The sequence below is a fragment of the Dipodomys ordii genome, unplaced genomic scaffold, assembly GCF_000151885.1.
Source record: "Dipodomys ordii isolate 6190 unplaced genomic scaffold, Dord_2.0 Scaffold1, whole genome shotgun sequence".
NCBI lineage: Eukaryota > Metazoa > Chordata > Mammalia > Rodentia > Heteromyidae > Dipodomys > Dipodomys ordii.
The window spans coordinates 23443748-23459126 of NW_012267217.1; the positions used below are offsets into that span (position 1 = coordinate 23443748).

General features: G+C 40.6%; 1 protein-coding gene across 3 annotated transcripts in view; it reads right to left on the reverse strand.

The window, feature by feature from the left end:
• Positions 1-262: 262 nt before the first annotated feature.
• Positions 263-15379, reverse strand: part of Tsc22d1 (TSC22 domain family, member 1) — an 89228-nt gene continuing 74111 nt past the window's right edge. Inside the window, exons 1-3 of one of the 3 annotated variants that reach the window (XM_013009249.1) lie at positions 4203-4233; positions 3106-3157; positions 263-1636 (exon numbers count right to left, since the gene is read on the reverse strand). In XM_013009249.1, coding sequence (XP_012864703.1) covers positions 1379-1636; positions 3106-3108 — 261 coding nt within the window. In that variant the 5' untranslated portion in view covers positions 3109-3157; positions 4203-4233 and the 3' untranslated portion in view covers positions 263-1378. Of the gene's footprint in view, positions 1637-3105; positions 3158-3575; positions 3937-4202; positions 4234-15379 lie in introns of those variants that run through there. The other 2 variants (XM_013009245.1, XM_013009244.1) reach the window with 2 other exon arrangements.

Sequence of the window (15379 nt, forward strand, 5' to 3'; positions counted from 1 at the left end):
AGCCATTGAAGAATTTAAGACCTTATCTTTTAATTCTCAGCTCACAGGGTAAAGCAACTTGTTCAAGTCATGCAATAGTTAAAAATTGAATCATCCCTTCACTTTTCTCTTAGCTTAACAATTTGAATATTGGTTTCCTCTTACTTTTAAAGCATGCTTCAGGCGTCCCTTTAAGATTTTATTTGCTGAACCATTTTTCAATTTTTTTCTTTGGAGTTACGGAAATGGCTTCAATTATATTAACACTGTAATGTGAAAACACTTGTGTATCAACATTTTATATGCTTTATTGAAAGTTGACAAGTACAACAGTTAAATACAGTGACACCTTACAACTGTGTAGAGAACATGCACAGAAACATATGCATATAACTACTATACAGGTAATATGCAGAAACTCCTACTGGGAAATCCACTCATTACCTAGGACTGATCATTATTCCAAGTATTCAACCAGCTCAATGGAAAGACTTCAGTGAACAGGGATTCACTTCAGGATATTCAGCAGCTACATTTCAAAATACACAAAGTGACTAAAACTGTGCCAAATTCTTAAAAATTTCTTCAGGTGTGTTTTTTTTTTGTCATATCGCAGTTTTTATGTTGATCTCTCTAGAAAAGACAATCCACACCTCTTCAGACAGCCAATGAAACATCTAAATTTCAATCTGTACAACCTAAATAGTAGTTACAGTCCTCTATTGTACAAAATAGTTACACTACATACACAAATATACAATAAGCAAAACAACCTTCATAGTAAGATAGCCTAGGTCCCAGCTACCTGTCACCGTTTGTCATTAATAGTTTTGTGTCATTCGATGTTTCAGAAAAGAGGCACAGTACTATTTTGTTGTTGTTTTTTATGGACTTTGGTGACAGTCGTCAACTTGTACAATGACTGCATCCACCCTCATTTTAGTTTGTCTCTGGCCTCTCTTTTAGTTCCTCATGGGGGAGGAGACCACAGAGCCCAAAGTCCAGGAGGAACCCCACTTCCTAGCCCCATGGAGCACAAGATGCAGGCAGCAGAGAGGACTGTTGGAAGGGGGTAGGCAGCAGGAGGGGATGGAAAGGCACACAGCTCCTCAGCATCAATTAAACCATTCCTCAGGTATCTGCCAAGCTGCACAGGAAACATCCATTCTAATTCTCTGATTAACCTTTAATTCACCCAACTAGTAAATTTCTTCAAGCCAAAAGCGTATGAGTGTTTAATACTGGAAAGAAGAGATAATGGCATGTGTCAGTCTCACGTCTCTTTTGCAGCGAGCAATGAGATGGGTGACAGTGGAGGCGGATTCTCCCTAGCACATCTTCTCGGTCTGTTCAGTTCTGACAGCAGCAGCCAGTTCTGCATTCTGCGGGGCATAGGCGGCTATGCGGTTGGTCCTGAGCCCTGGGACGCTGGCTGGGCTGGGGGCTGTGTGGTCCCCTGTGGCTGCGTGGTAGCAGGAGGGGAGCCAGTCTGCAGCTGGGCCTGAAACTGGGCGAGCTGCTCAGGACTGGCCAGTGTCTTCAGCAGATTGTTTTCCTGCTCCAGCTGGGAATTTTTCTCTATTAGTTCTTTGATTTGCTCTTTCAAAACCTCCACTTCCTCTCTAACTGCGTACATCAAATGGCTTTTCACCAGATCCTGAAAGGAAGACGAAAAGAAAGGATTTAACTTACTAGAGAGGATTGACTACTATCTCCTGTTCTCTTCATTTCTAAAGCATTAATATTCCTTTTTACATACGTCTAACTATATATTCTGTCTTCCAGGCTCATGAAAAGCACTGGAGACATCGGAGTAGAATCACAACTGCACAATACTTCGGATCAATGTGTAAGTGATGAAGCTAAAAGTCCTTATTTCTGAGCTGAGCGCCTCCGGTGGCTCACGCCCTGGAACCCTAGCTACTCTCGGAGGATCGCGGTTCAAAGCCAGCCCGGGCAGGAAACTCCGTGAGACTCTTACTTCCAATAAACCACTAGAAAGCCGGAAGTGGCGCTGTGGCTCCAAAGTGGTCGAGCGCTCGCCTCGAGTTAAAGAGCTCAGGGGCAGCGCCCAGACCCCGAGATCAAGCCCCAGGACCGACAGAATCTTACTTCCCTGTAGACACCAGCCAGGAAAGCACAGTCCACTTTTTTTTTCTATCCAGATGGCAACCTACGCCGGGGCTCCAGGGGTCAGCCCTCCGGCAGGGCCGGGCCGCCGAGGCCGCCGGGCTGGACAGGCAGTCCAGCCGGCAGGGCCCGAGGCTGCTTCCCCGCCGCCAAGTCCCCGCCCAGGCCGGCTCCCGCCTCCCGCCTCCCGCCTCCCGCCTGCCTCCCTCCCACCCTTCCGCCCTCCCCCAGCACCGGCTGCAGCCAGTTCCTACCGAGCGTGCTGCCGCATTTTCTTCCCTCACCCCCTCACGCCCCTCCCTTTCGAGATTAAGCTGACATCACAGAAACCTGGGCAGACGTCGCAGCCAATGGAAGGCCGAGTTATTTATAGCTCCGAATTAAAGGTTCGGAGTTTGCCTAGCAACAGTGGGCAGAGAATCCCGTGAGAAGAGCCACAGGCGCTGCTCCAATAACAAAGAACGGCCGAGGCGGAAATAAAAAATAGGGAGAAATCCAGGCGCAGACTGGCAAAACCAAACTTTTCTCCTCGTGTCCTTCGGGGTGCAGCAGCACAGAGCGTGGGGGGGGGGCGGTGTGCGTGTGTGTGCGTGTGTGTGTGCGCGCGGGCCCTTCTCCGAGTTCCCCACTCCCGGGGTCCTCCTTCCTCCCCGCTCTCTAGTGGAACCCTGGGATTACAGGTAAAGCCACATCCCCGAAGACTGTTGAGGACCCACGGACGGGGAGCTGGGCCCGGCACAGCCCCACCACAAAGGGGTAGAGCCTGAAAAGGTCCTGCTGAGAGGCGAAACCCCGGGGTGGGCGGCCATGGGATGGGGGCAGCCATGGGATGCGGCTGCCCGCTAGCAGGCAGGGGAGAGCACCGGCATCTCTGAATGTGCGGCGGCGAGCCCCCGCACGCACAGCCAGCCCGGGGACCCGCGGGTTCCATCCCCAGCAGCCGGCTTTTTGTACCGTGCCCACGGTTAGCACAGATGATTTGTAATGAGTACATACCATAGCTTGCTCGATTTTGTTGTCGATAGCTACCACACTTGCACCAGAGGAGCTGGAGAAGAGAAAGGATAAAGATAAATCATCGATAAATGGAATTTATCTTCAAACATCCAAGATAGTTTTTCTCCCCCCCCCCATTCGCCAATTTTACGGCTATCACTGTTTTGGATGTTTTTCAAGCTATGAAATATATAATCCTCCAGAAAATACCAGCCACTCTCTTACTAATGGATATCCAGGCATTTCCCTATTTTAGTGAACCACAAAGAGCTAAATTACATAATGTGGGAAAGCCTGTTCTCTGGCCAGACCCGTGAAAATAAGGCTATTCTGAACGTTTCCAAAAGCAAATCCATGTCACAGTAATCCCCTAGCAATGGACAAAGGAATTCGCCTGGCTATCTTTTTACCTGCATCATTACAAGGTTCTCCTGGATAAATGTAAAGAAACTATCCCAGACAACATTTACCTATTGTCAAGTCTCACAGAGGCGTTTTCAGTTCCCAGCAAGGATGACAAGAAAGAGATTGAAAAATGTCTCAGTTGGTAAACTCCTAGATCCATCGCCACTGGTCTACACCATTGGGATTTCATGCAATTGCAGCCAAAAACACCCGCGTGGAAAAAAGAGGGAACACGGGCAGCCTTGCTTGATCAAGCCGGCTAAAACCTGCTAGCTTTCTGCAGCCCAGGAGGGAGCGGAGACAGCAGGCTTCCTTTAAAGAAACGCAGCGTCTAGGGTCTGGCGATCGGGAGATGGAATCCCAGAGCAGCTCAGACCTCCACTCGGCCGCCGCCGGCTGCACTCGCTCCGGACCGGCTCGGGTCCCCGGGAACATATAGGCGGGGAGGAGCCGCGCCGATTGGCCCGCGCCGATTGGCCCGCCCTCCGCCCCTCGCTCCGGCCTCCCCCGCCCGACGTCTCCAGTCCCGCTGGCTGCCGGCGGGCCGGCTAGGCCACGTTGGGGGCTGGGCGCGGGCCGCCTCGGCCTCCACCGCTTGGGAACGCAGGACCACCGCCTCTACAGAGAGGAAAGTGAGGAGGGGGAAGGGGGGGGGTCCCTTGGAAGTACCACCTGTGTCCCGCACGGCTTACGTTTAAGGGAGCCAGACCCCGGTCTCCCGAGCGGCCGGTCCCCGCGGCTGCAGACCGTGAAAGCTTCCTATTTGCAACCAGAACCGTCGGAGCTACTGGGCATGCCCAGTCCCACCGCCTGGGACCAGCAGGAATGAGTGTCTCTGTTTCAGTTATCTGGTGCTTACAGGCAGCAGCAATGGGAGCATTTTACAGGCGGTTTTATTTATAACGATAATAACAATACCGCAAAAATGCTTATTAAAATTCGGATAAATAGTATATGGAAAATTAAAACTGCTTCTTTTGAGATACCTTGACACAACTTTTATCAGTTACTTTTTGAAATAAAATCAAGCAACAACAAAAAAAATTCTTTTGCTAAGCATATAAAATAGAATTAAAGGATTTTATAGGATGAAACCCTGGGATTATTCCCCAAATGTCTCCAAGAAAAATAAGCCTTTAAATTTTACTTCCCTAGCAGTAATTATGCCTTCTATTAACTGCTGGACAGGCCAACCCACAGGTAGAACGCTAAATTATAGCTCTATTTTCACCAAGTTCCTAAGGCAAGTTTTTGGAGGTTAAGTGGCAATTCCTTCAATACTGAATCCTATAAAAATTCTATCACACATGTGTTCAAAGCATACAAACTCTGAAGGTATTCTCTTGCCCCATTCACAGGGTACAGAACCAGTTAGAAGGATTCATTGGAGTTCAAAGTTCAGCATTTGCCTGGTATAAATGACTCATGCCTGTAATCCTAACTACTCAGGAGGCTGAGTTCTGAGGATCACGGTTCAAAGAGAGCCCTGGCAGGAGAAATCCCAGAGACTTGTATCTCTAATTAGCCACTAAAGTTGGAAGTATAGCTGTGGCTCAAGTGGTAGAACGCTAGCTTTGAGCAAAGAAGAGCTCAGGGACAGCACCCAATTTCAAACCCCAGTACTAGTACACACAGACACACACAATTTCAAGCCCCAATACTAGTACACACACACACACACACACACAGACTTCAGCAGTCAAATTCTGCAGGCTCACTTCTAGAGTCACACTGACCAAACTCCTTTCAACAACCCCAAAGCAAGAGATCTGGGTAGAGAATGGCTTTAACCTGTGACAGAACTGACTGTAGTAATTAAAAACTTGCAAAGAACTATCTATTAGGGTTAGAATTTAATAAACTACAAATACAAGGCTACAAGTTTGCTTGATTATTATACAATACAGCTTGCTGAACACTTGAAAACAAAAATTTAAGCTCTACAATACTGCCCTCTAATGGCAGAATATTATAAAAACAAAAAACAATCCATAGGCAAGTTGTAGCATCAAAAATAATTCCAACAGAAAATTTGCTTGTAAATTTCATAATTTCATGACTGTAAACATACCCTACCTTCCTACATGCACACACGTACACTTCTGCTAAATAAATGTTCTCTTTCTAAGACATCCTTTCCTAAACTGACATCAGTTTTTTTAGACAGTCTTTGAAGCTGATCCACCACTGAAAGCCAGGTCTTTAGTTTTAGAAACTGTTGCAAGGGTGGGGTAAGTTCTTAAAGGACCAATTAGATATTCAAAATATTATTCCTAGCCCACCACACCCATACATCTAAACCTTTATGTACTAAATGATTTTGCAGACTTTATATAGCCCAAGGTGGGATGTTAGGAGTAACCAAGTAGGATCAATGTTTAAGTCAATCCTCTTTTGGGTTAAAACAAAAGTAGAGGGCAGGGAATGTGGCTTAGTGGTAGAATGCTTGCCTAGCATGCATGAAGCCCTGGGTTCAATTCCTCAGTACTACATAAGCAGAAAAAGCCAGAAGTGGTGCCATGGTTCAAGTGGTAGAACGCTAACATTGAGCACAGAGAGGCTCAGGGACCGAGCCCAGGCCCTTAGTTCAAGCCCAAGGACAGGCAAAACAACACAAACCCAAAGTATAACAATATATAAAACAAGATTCCCTTTCATTATAAGGTCATGTTGGGCTTTTGTGCTGCAGGTATGATTCAAGTGTAGAGCACCTGCCCAGTAAAGAGGACAAGGTCCTGAGTTCAACCTCAGTATCTGTAAAAAATAAATAATAACATTGTAAACATATAGCTAATGTGTACTAGGTGACATAAACCTTCTCGGAAACATTCATTCTTTAAGTGAAAGGAACACAGTAAGTGGAAGTTTAAAGTTAGAGTTAAGTCTACAGGCATGTGGTCCCCATGTCCACACATTCTAAATAGCATTATTACTAACTACTTGATATTTTGAATGTTAAACATATTTCTGAAACTCTCAATAGTCCACTTGCATATTTTAACTATGCCAACTCCAGATGAAAGGATATTGAATTCTGTCTTCAGTTATGAAAGAGTTTTTTTAAAAAAAGACTTTAAGGTCATATGAAGAAATAAATCTAGGACTGGAGATGGAGGTAAGTGGTAAAGTACTTGCCTAGCATGAACAATGTCCTGGGTTTATCCTGAATACTGTAAAGGGTAGGGGGTGGAGGAGGGAGAACCACCTAAAATTCCCAGTTGGCATTTTAAAAGCTTACTAAATTAACAGAATTCTATTTTTTCACATTGTTCTTGAACATAAAGAGATGTTATGTTTTTATTTCAATCTTTTCAGCTGCCCACCCTCTGAAGCAAAGAAGCAAATAGAAGCAACTAGAGTCTCTTTTTAGCTATATATATATTGAGAAACATTTTGGTTATTTCCAATACTTTGTAGTCCTTCTAATTTTTTTAAAATAAAATTACAAGAAAGATCATTGAATATGAGAGAGAGAGAGAGAGAGAGAACATACTTCTGGGGATTTACTGAGACAAAGGATATGCAACCAAAAATGATTAGAAATCTAGTATTTCCCTATCTTTAATGAACTAGACTCCCTTAAAATTGAATTTGTATGTGAAACTAGGAAAAGTTTAAGAAAAAAGAGCTAAAGGATTGGAGGGAAGGAATGGAGGTAAAGGCTGTAGAAATAACCCAGTGGGTCAGAAGCACAAATGGTTGGAAGTACTTAGAAAGCCTTTTCTATCTGCCAGACCATTTTGTAAATCTTGTTCCTAAGCAGGTATCAGCAAAGACTTGCTGATAGGGTGGAAAAGGCTCTGAAAAGCCTGAATAAAACAAGCCACTTTCACTCACTGGGCAGAGGATAAGGTCTCTTGGCTGAGTAATGTGAAAGACAGCAGAAAGCTTGGCCATGTGAGATTGGGGGCATTTGGCTGTTGTCTGCCAATGGATTCCATTTCATTCACTGATGCATCTTGGTATCAAACATGGAGAAGGATAGAACTATAGAGGCAGGCCTGTGTATTCACCAAAGCTGATCTGATTCAGCGAACAGTACTAGTAACTTCCAAGGAAACAGATAAGGTGGGTCACTCACTCCACACTTAGCCAAATCACAGACGTTTAGGGACTCCCAGGTCACCTCCTCTTAAATATGGTTACCTGGTTAAGCCAATAAAACCACAAGATTGCCTGCTAAAGAAAATGTGATGCATATACAACAAAATATACAACTATTAGAAAAGAATAAAATCTTTCCATTTGCAACATGAGTGGAACTGGAGGATATTTTATAAAACAAAATAGGCCAGAGACAGGAAGACAAATACTTCTTGATCTCACTTGCATGTACAATCTAAAATAGTTGATCTCACAAAAGTAGAGTAGAACAGTGATTAAGAGATAGGGTGGTGGGGAGAGATGAAGATGGGAGGGATGTTGGTCAAAGGCTTTCTAATCACAAGACAGGAGGAATAAGTTCAAGAGATCTCTTGTATACAGCATAGTAATTTCAGTTAGTGATGACAGTGTTCTTTTGAAAATGCTGAGTGGATGTTAGGTATTTCATTAAAATGTTAATTAGGTGAAGTAATGCATTTGTTAAATAGCTAGAGTAATTATCAAGATAAATACTTCAGCTAAGTACTTATCCACAACACATACATGAACTTCAAAACAATGTTATATCAATGAATTCATATTAATTTTATGTCAACTCAAATATAAATAAATCAAAATATGTTTAGAAAGAAAAATGAGGAAAAGGCTTTTAACCTGAAATTCTAACTGATCATACACCTAAATATAAAATCTCAAACTATAAATCTCCTATAAGAAAATGTAAGAAAAAGGAGAGGGTGAAGGGGCTGGTGTATATGACTGAAGTACTTCATATTCAAGAATGAAATAGAATAATAAACCCACTGAAGGTTATTTGAAGAGGAGAATAAGAAAAGAGCAATAGAGGGAATGAATTTGATAGAAGTACATTTTAGGCACACATAGACATATTGCAATGAAACCTCTTTCTATAATGGTAATAAAAGAGTAAAAGGAAAAAGAAAACAAGAAATAATTTACTGCTTGGTTATCAACGATTTCTTAAGACAGCAAAAGCATGATCCATGAAAAAAATTCAAGCAAATTAGACTTATCAAAATGTAGAAGACTTGGGCTGGGAAGTTGGCTCAGTGGTAGAGTGCTTGCCTCGCATGTATGAGGCCCTGGGTTCGATTCCTCAGCACCACATAAGCAGAAAAAAACCAGAAGTGGCTCTGTGGCTCAAGTAGCCTTGAGCTGAAGAGCTGAGGGACAGCACCCAGGCCCAGAGTTCAGCCCCTACAACCGGCAAATAAATAAATAAGTAGAAGTCTGTTCTTTGAATATAATTCTACAAGAATATTGCAAGTCATATAACTGATAAAAGGCATAAAGAACTCAAAATATAATAGCCAGATAATAGGCAAATGAGCAAACACTTAAGAGAAAACTATGAATTTTATCAAAGTAAATCTCTTATGAAGTATAAATGGACAGTAAGCAAATGGGAAAATGCTAAACATTATTAATCATTACAGACATGTAAACTAAAACTATATAAGATACCATTACAGAATAACTCAAGTTATTAACTCAAAAGAAATAAAAACATGTAATCACCAAAGTCTATTGTGGATTTATCACAATTATACCAAACTGGAAACAACATAAATATCATTTAAAATGAAAAACTGATAAACCATGATACATCCATATAACAAAATACTACTACTCAGCAATAAAAAAGAAATGAACCACTAATACACATAACAGAATGAATGAATCTCAAATATACTGTAGTAGACTAGGAAGAATGGGTGTAAAAAAGGAACTCCTATTTTTTTTTCTACTTTATTCTACTGACCTTTATATATGTATATACTTTCTTTCTATTGTAGGAAAGAAATCACATCATGGGAATTCTATTTCAACTCTTTAAATATACAATCAATTCAGTAGGATTAAGTATGTTTATATTGTTATAAACCAGAAATCCAAAATTTTTACATCTTGTGGAAATAAAAACTATCCAAACAACTTGCCATCTCCCCTTCTTGCAGCCCCTGGTAATTGCCATTCCACCTTCTGTTTCTATAAACTTGACTAGATGTCTAGACATGTGACCTTGAAAACATTAAAAATATTTTAAAGAATAAGCAAAAAAGGAAAGGAAGTACTACTAAAGACATAAACCAAAGATATGTATATCTTCACAGTAAAAGACATTAAATGCACTTATTTTACAATCAGTTAATTATTCTAGGATCATAGAAAGTAAATTGCTGAACTTTAAACTACCATTTTGCTTCATTCTCAAAGCTGTTACATTTGACTATTAATCTGCAAAAGAAATAACAGCTATATTGATGTTACTGACATCCCTAAGTCCCATTAGTGTTAAAAGACAGAAAATAAATATTTGCTTCAAGTATAAAAATTTTAAAAATTCTAGCAAGGTACCAGTAAATTTTTCATATTTATTTTTTACACCTATATCTAGTACATGTTTCTCTAAAAGTATATCTTTTCTGTGTTTTTCTCTAACATTTATGATAGCTAACTATTAGAATTCTAAAAACAACCTTTAATTCTCTCATGGCTGTTTGTATATTCCTTTTTCTCGTTGCCTTATTTACTGAAACCATTTCTGAATACACACATGCTGAAAGACTCAACATTCTCTCCCCACCCGACCCTGATCCTCCTGTTTCAAAGACAGTGAGAAACACTTTGCTCAAGAGGACAGCTGCAGTGGGAGTTCTATAGCCAGGGCAGGAGATGAGACAACTCTCTCCATGCCTCTAAGCAAGAGGATTCAAATGGTAAATATGGTTTTATTTTTCATCTTCACAAGAATAATCATTCTGCAGCCAAATTTCTCCACGAATACCACTTCTGCTAAATAGTGGTGCTGATTATGAAAATCAAGAGCTATGGACAAAAAAGGGAACACAGATTTAGAATCTAAATGATATTCTATATTAAAATCTGAAGAAGTGTCCCAATTATGGTTTTCTATTTCAAAAACCTCATGCCATGAGAGGGAGATAGAAGGGTTAGGAAAAAAAAGGAAGGCAAGAGGGGTGCTTAAGAGAGTACAGAAGGGTAAGTATGGGGGCTAGGAAGGTGGCTCAGTGGTAGAGTCCTTGCCTTGCATGCATGAGGCCCTGGGTTCGATTCCTCAGCACCACATAAGCAGAAAAAGCTGGAAGTGGTGCTGTGGCTCAAGTGGTAGAGTACTAGCCTTGAGTTGAAGAGCTAAGGGACAGCGCCCAGGCCCAGAGTTCAGGCACCATGACTGGCAAAAAAAAAAAGAGAAGGGTAAGTATGATCCAGATACATTCTACGCATGTGTGGAAATGTCATGATGAAACTTCTATGTGTAATTTAATATATGCTAATAAAAATCAATATTTATGTTTTAGATAAAATGAAGCTCAGAGATGATTTAATTCCAGCAGACTTATTCTTAGGCTTGGAAATGGATACTCAAAGACAAATCTGTGTCCAGGTTTTATCTAATTAATTGTAAGAAGGGGCATAGAGATAACTTCCCACTCAATACACTGTGCTCTAGAAACACAGACCAGAAATTTCAGATCCATGTACAGAGATCTAAAACCCAAGAATATTAGAACTAGAAGGGTAAAAAGATCATAAAGTGCCAACCTCTGCTGATCTCAATGCAACCACAATAATCATCTCAAACCACCCATCTTACAGAAACCAGCTGGGAGACAGTCTAAAAACCAAATCAAGGTCCAGAGGTGGTATATGAGCCTCACAAACTGGTACAAGCTGTCTAGGTCTAGTTTAGGTGATAATAGTGAGCTCTTGGTGAGCTGGTTCTCTTTAGCTGTTAGGATATGAAACAGGCTGACTGGGCATCAAGTTATAACTACTCATAAGGTCAGGTAAATATTCATAGGATTAGGTAAAATTACTTCAGAAATATGCAGGAAAGAGATAATGGAACCAATAGATCACATACCCCTAGAGCAGTCATTTGGCTTGGCAAAAACATGTACTTTATGTAGGTCTAGTATTCACTATAGAAAAATAACTGAGCTTGAACTATATTTCAGGAGTCTTCCCTGAGACAGGAGTCTTTTGGGTAAAAGCCAGCACAGTGATCATTTCATATGAAGGAAGCAGAAAAGAAATTGATAGATCAGATCTCTATTACCAAGTGACTTAATGGTTTTCTAGAGAACTTCCAATGGCCCATTGAACAGAAAAACAGCTGTAACCAACACCAAGAAGCAGAACATTACAACTTGGGTACACAGACACCTGCCTCTTTTCTTCCTACCTGTCCCAACCCTAGTGGGTGAAGTGCTTAATGAGAAGAGAGAGGGGATGCATGTGAAATTCAAACAAGGCCCCTTCCAAGGGCCAAAGCCAGACTTGGCTTTTTTTCCTTTTCAGGGAACGAGTAGGCAGAGAAAAGAGGTTCAATACTGACATTAAACTCAAACTTCAAAAGGAAGACAAAAAACAAAAAACTGAGCGGAGGGTGATGGAAATGGATTGACAGGCTAGCAAGGGAGGTTGCCACCAGGGTAAAAGGGAGATTCATCAGGGCACTATTAGCTGTCAGAAGAAGTTAAACCATGAAATATTTATTCTCCCCAATGAATGGAGACACTACGAAAACAGATGTGAAAAAACCCAGAAGAATGCAACATAAAGCCAACAATAAGCTATATGAGGTATACCCCGGGTGGCCTGTAGGGACCATCACATCTTTCTCAAGGCATCAGACCACAAACAGCAGTTGTGCCTGAGGAGAACACCTCTGTCTGAAATCCAGGATACATCAGGGTACTTACCCAGGAAAGAGGGTAGAGTCTAGAAGGCAGACTTGTAAGCAATAATTACAGGGCAAACTAAGAAGTATGATCACTTCTGGCAGGTGCCAGCCATAAGAACCCAGGAGGAGGAAACTGAGGGCAGGGCAGGAAAGGGGGTTTGGAAGGAAAGTCTCACAAAAGGATTTCCTCCTAAATTAAATCTTAAGATCACAAAACAAGAGAATAAACACATGAAGGAAAGCAAACAGCACATCCAAACAGCAGTAGGAGGTCAAAGCATTTTTGTGGAAAGGGCCTGAGACGTAGGGACACTTGAAAGGACTGCAGAATGGTGGGAAATGAAGGAAGATTATTCATTCAGAGATCTTCCAGCCCCATTCCAATCTTGAAAATAATGTTAAGGTATTTGAAATGTGCCCCACAGCACATTAACCCCAGGCAACAGTAAAAATTCTGGGGGAAAAGAGGAGCTGGAAAATTTTAACTGGAGCAAACTATCTAATATCAACACTGCCTGAAGGGAAAGGGCTCAGTATGGAGAGTATGCCCAGCTCTGGCAGACAGCCTCCCAGTAAGAGGGAGGATAAAAACATGACCACGAGCCCAGTCTTATAAGGATCTCCGCTCACAGTGAGAAGGAGAAGTGGTTTAATAGCAGCCAGGTTTACAATAATCATTTCAATTGAATCTACTACTTTAATAAATAAGACTCCACACACACACACACACACACACACACACACACACACAAGGCTGGGGGTGTGTCTCACGTGGTAGCATGGTCCACGTCCTAGATTCAATCCCCAGTAGCACCGAAAAAAAAAAACTCTACATCTTTCTATATATCATATAGAAGCTTTTACATACTAAGAATAATTGAGACCAGTGACACCTGGATTCCCCATCACATAAAGGAACGTTACTCCAGGAGAACAAGAACTTAATGAAGCACCTGGTTTTAAAATGCTTTGTAAGATCACACATTTTTTTCATGGGTTTTTCTAAATATACTGGGCAATAAAAAATGGCAATACAAAGTACATCACAGTAGTCATTTAATCTTTTATGAAACTAGCAGAGCAGATTTTGCCCAACAAAATGCAGAGGCAATAACATATTTCTAATAAGCCTCTCAGTGCTTTATGCTCAGACTTAGCCAACATTTAAGATATTCATACCCTAGCCCACAGACTTTTAGTTATATGGACCATTTACCCCGGCAAATCATTTAAAAGCCTACAAACAACAGTGAATACAAATTGAACATGAAGATCTAAATTAACACATATCATACATAATATCAATGTATATAGACAGAATTTAAACATCCATTGTGAACTATAAAATATTAAAAGTTATTTAAAGTATTTTATCTGGATCTTAAAGAACATAGAAACCAGACATAATAGTCAAATAACATATATAAACCAGGCACAGTAGTCTACCACAGTAATCCCTAGAAAAGCTAAGGACGAAAAATTCCAGGCCAGCCTGGATTATATGGGTAAACTCTGTTTTAACCAACAGACAAAAAAAAAAAAAAAGTATAGCTCAGTGGCAGAGCACTTTTCTACCATGCATGAGGCTTGGGTTCAATCTCACAGCATTGGAGAAAAATGAAAGAGAATAGTTTAAAAAGTTACAAAGCTATAGGAGAACAAAAAGTAAGAACAAAGCACCATATGTCAGTCCACTGAAATGATGTGTCTAGAATTTTTTTTAATGTTCATCTTTGAGAAAGCTGAAAGCTAATGTATAGTTACAACCAATTTGATGCAGGCTACTTAAAATCACTAAGAGCTTGAGAAACAAAAAACCATTTATACATGTTGTTCTTTTCAATGTCACTGGCTAGCTATGTACTAAATTGTTTAGTCCTTCCATCTGAATTAATCTGAATTCTAACTCTGACCTAAAAAACCTAAAGTTTTATTCAAAGAGGCCAATTTTACTTACAAAAGTAACAAAAGCATCTATGTATAAACACAAGGGAAAAATAAATGGGCATAAAACCACATGACATTTCCTGAAATTATAAATTTTAGTACAAAGTCCATGGAAACTTCTGTTTGGGTTTTTGAGATAGGGTATCTATAGGAAAGCTAGGCTGGTCTGAAATTCCCAATCCTCCTGCCTCAGTCTTTTGGGTGAAAAACTTCTTTTAAATGTGGTAATGCTTTCATATGTACATATCAAATTTAACTGGATATATTCACAAACTTCACACAGGTGTATTACTTGTCAGTCTGTTCAGGATGATAGAAAAAGTGATCATGATGGTTTATGCATTTAGCCTTAGCTAAACTGCAGTTCTGTGGCTATACGCTTGGTACTGACTTAAAAGTGAAGGTGACCACTCAGCCTGTTAGTATAACACTGTGCACTTGGACTTGGATGAGCCAGTGCAAATAAAATCAGATTAACAGTTGGATTTCTAGAGTTTTACAAAGAAAGTACTACTGTCTTTTAATAGTTAAAATGATTGTCTAAATCCTTAAATTTTTGTATTTTGATTAGGGAATGTCATAAAAAATATTCACAATTAGTGTTTATTTACTATTAAGATAAAGGAGAAAAAGGCTTAAAGAAACCCTATCTGCAATATAGATATAGTAATGCAAAACACTGTCAAAGAATACTAGAATGATGGATCAAACAATGAAAGCAAAAGCAAAGGAAAACCAAACTTTTCCATACAGTTTACTGTGCCAATTGGTATTTCACATGTATATAGCTAACTCACATTTTCATATTCCGAATATACCAACAATTTAACATGCCTACCTATGCACAGGATATTCAAAATATGTTAAAGTGAATTCATGTTTATAAACAAAAGAAACTAGGGAGTTATGTACACTCACCAAAAATAAATAGGCAGTATGAAAAACACATGCTAACTGAAAGAAAAGATGAAGGACTATTACAGATCCTAAGATGACAACTATAAGGCAAATGTGTAACCAACAGCCAGCCTTTAAGATGGCTCCAAAGATCCTCCTTTCCTGGTACCTACACGTGTGAGCAGTGTT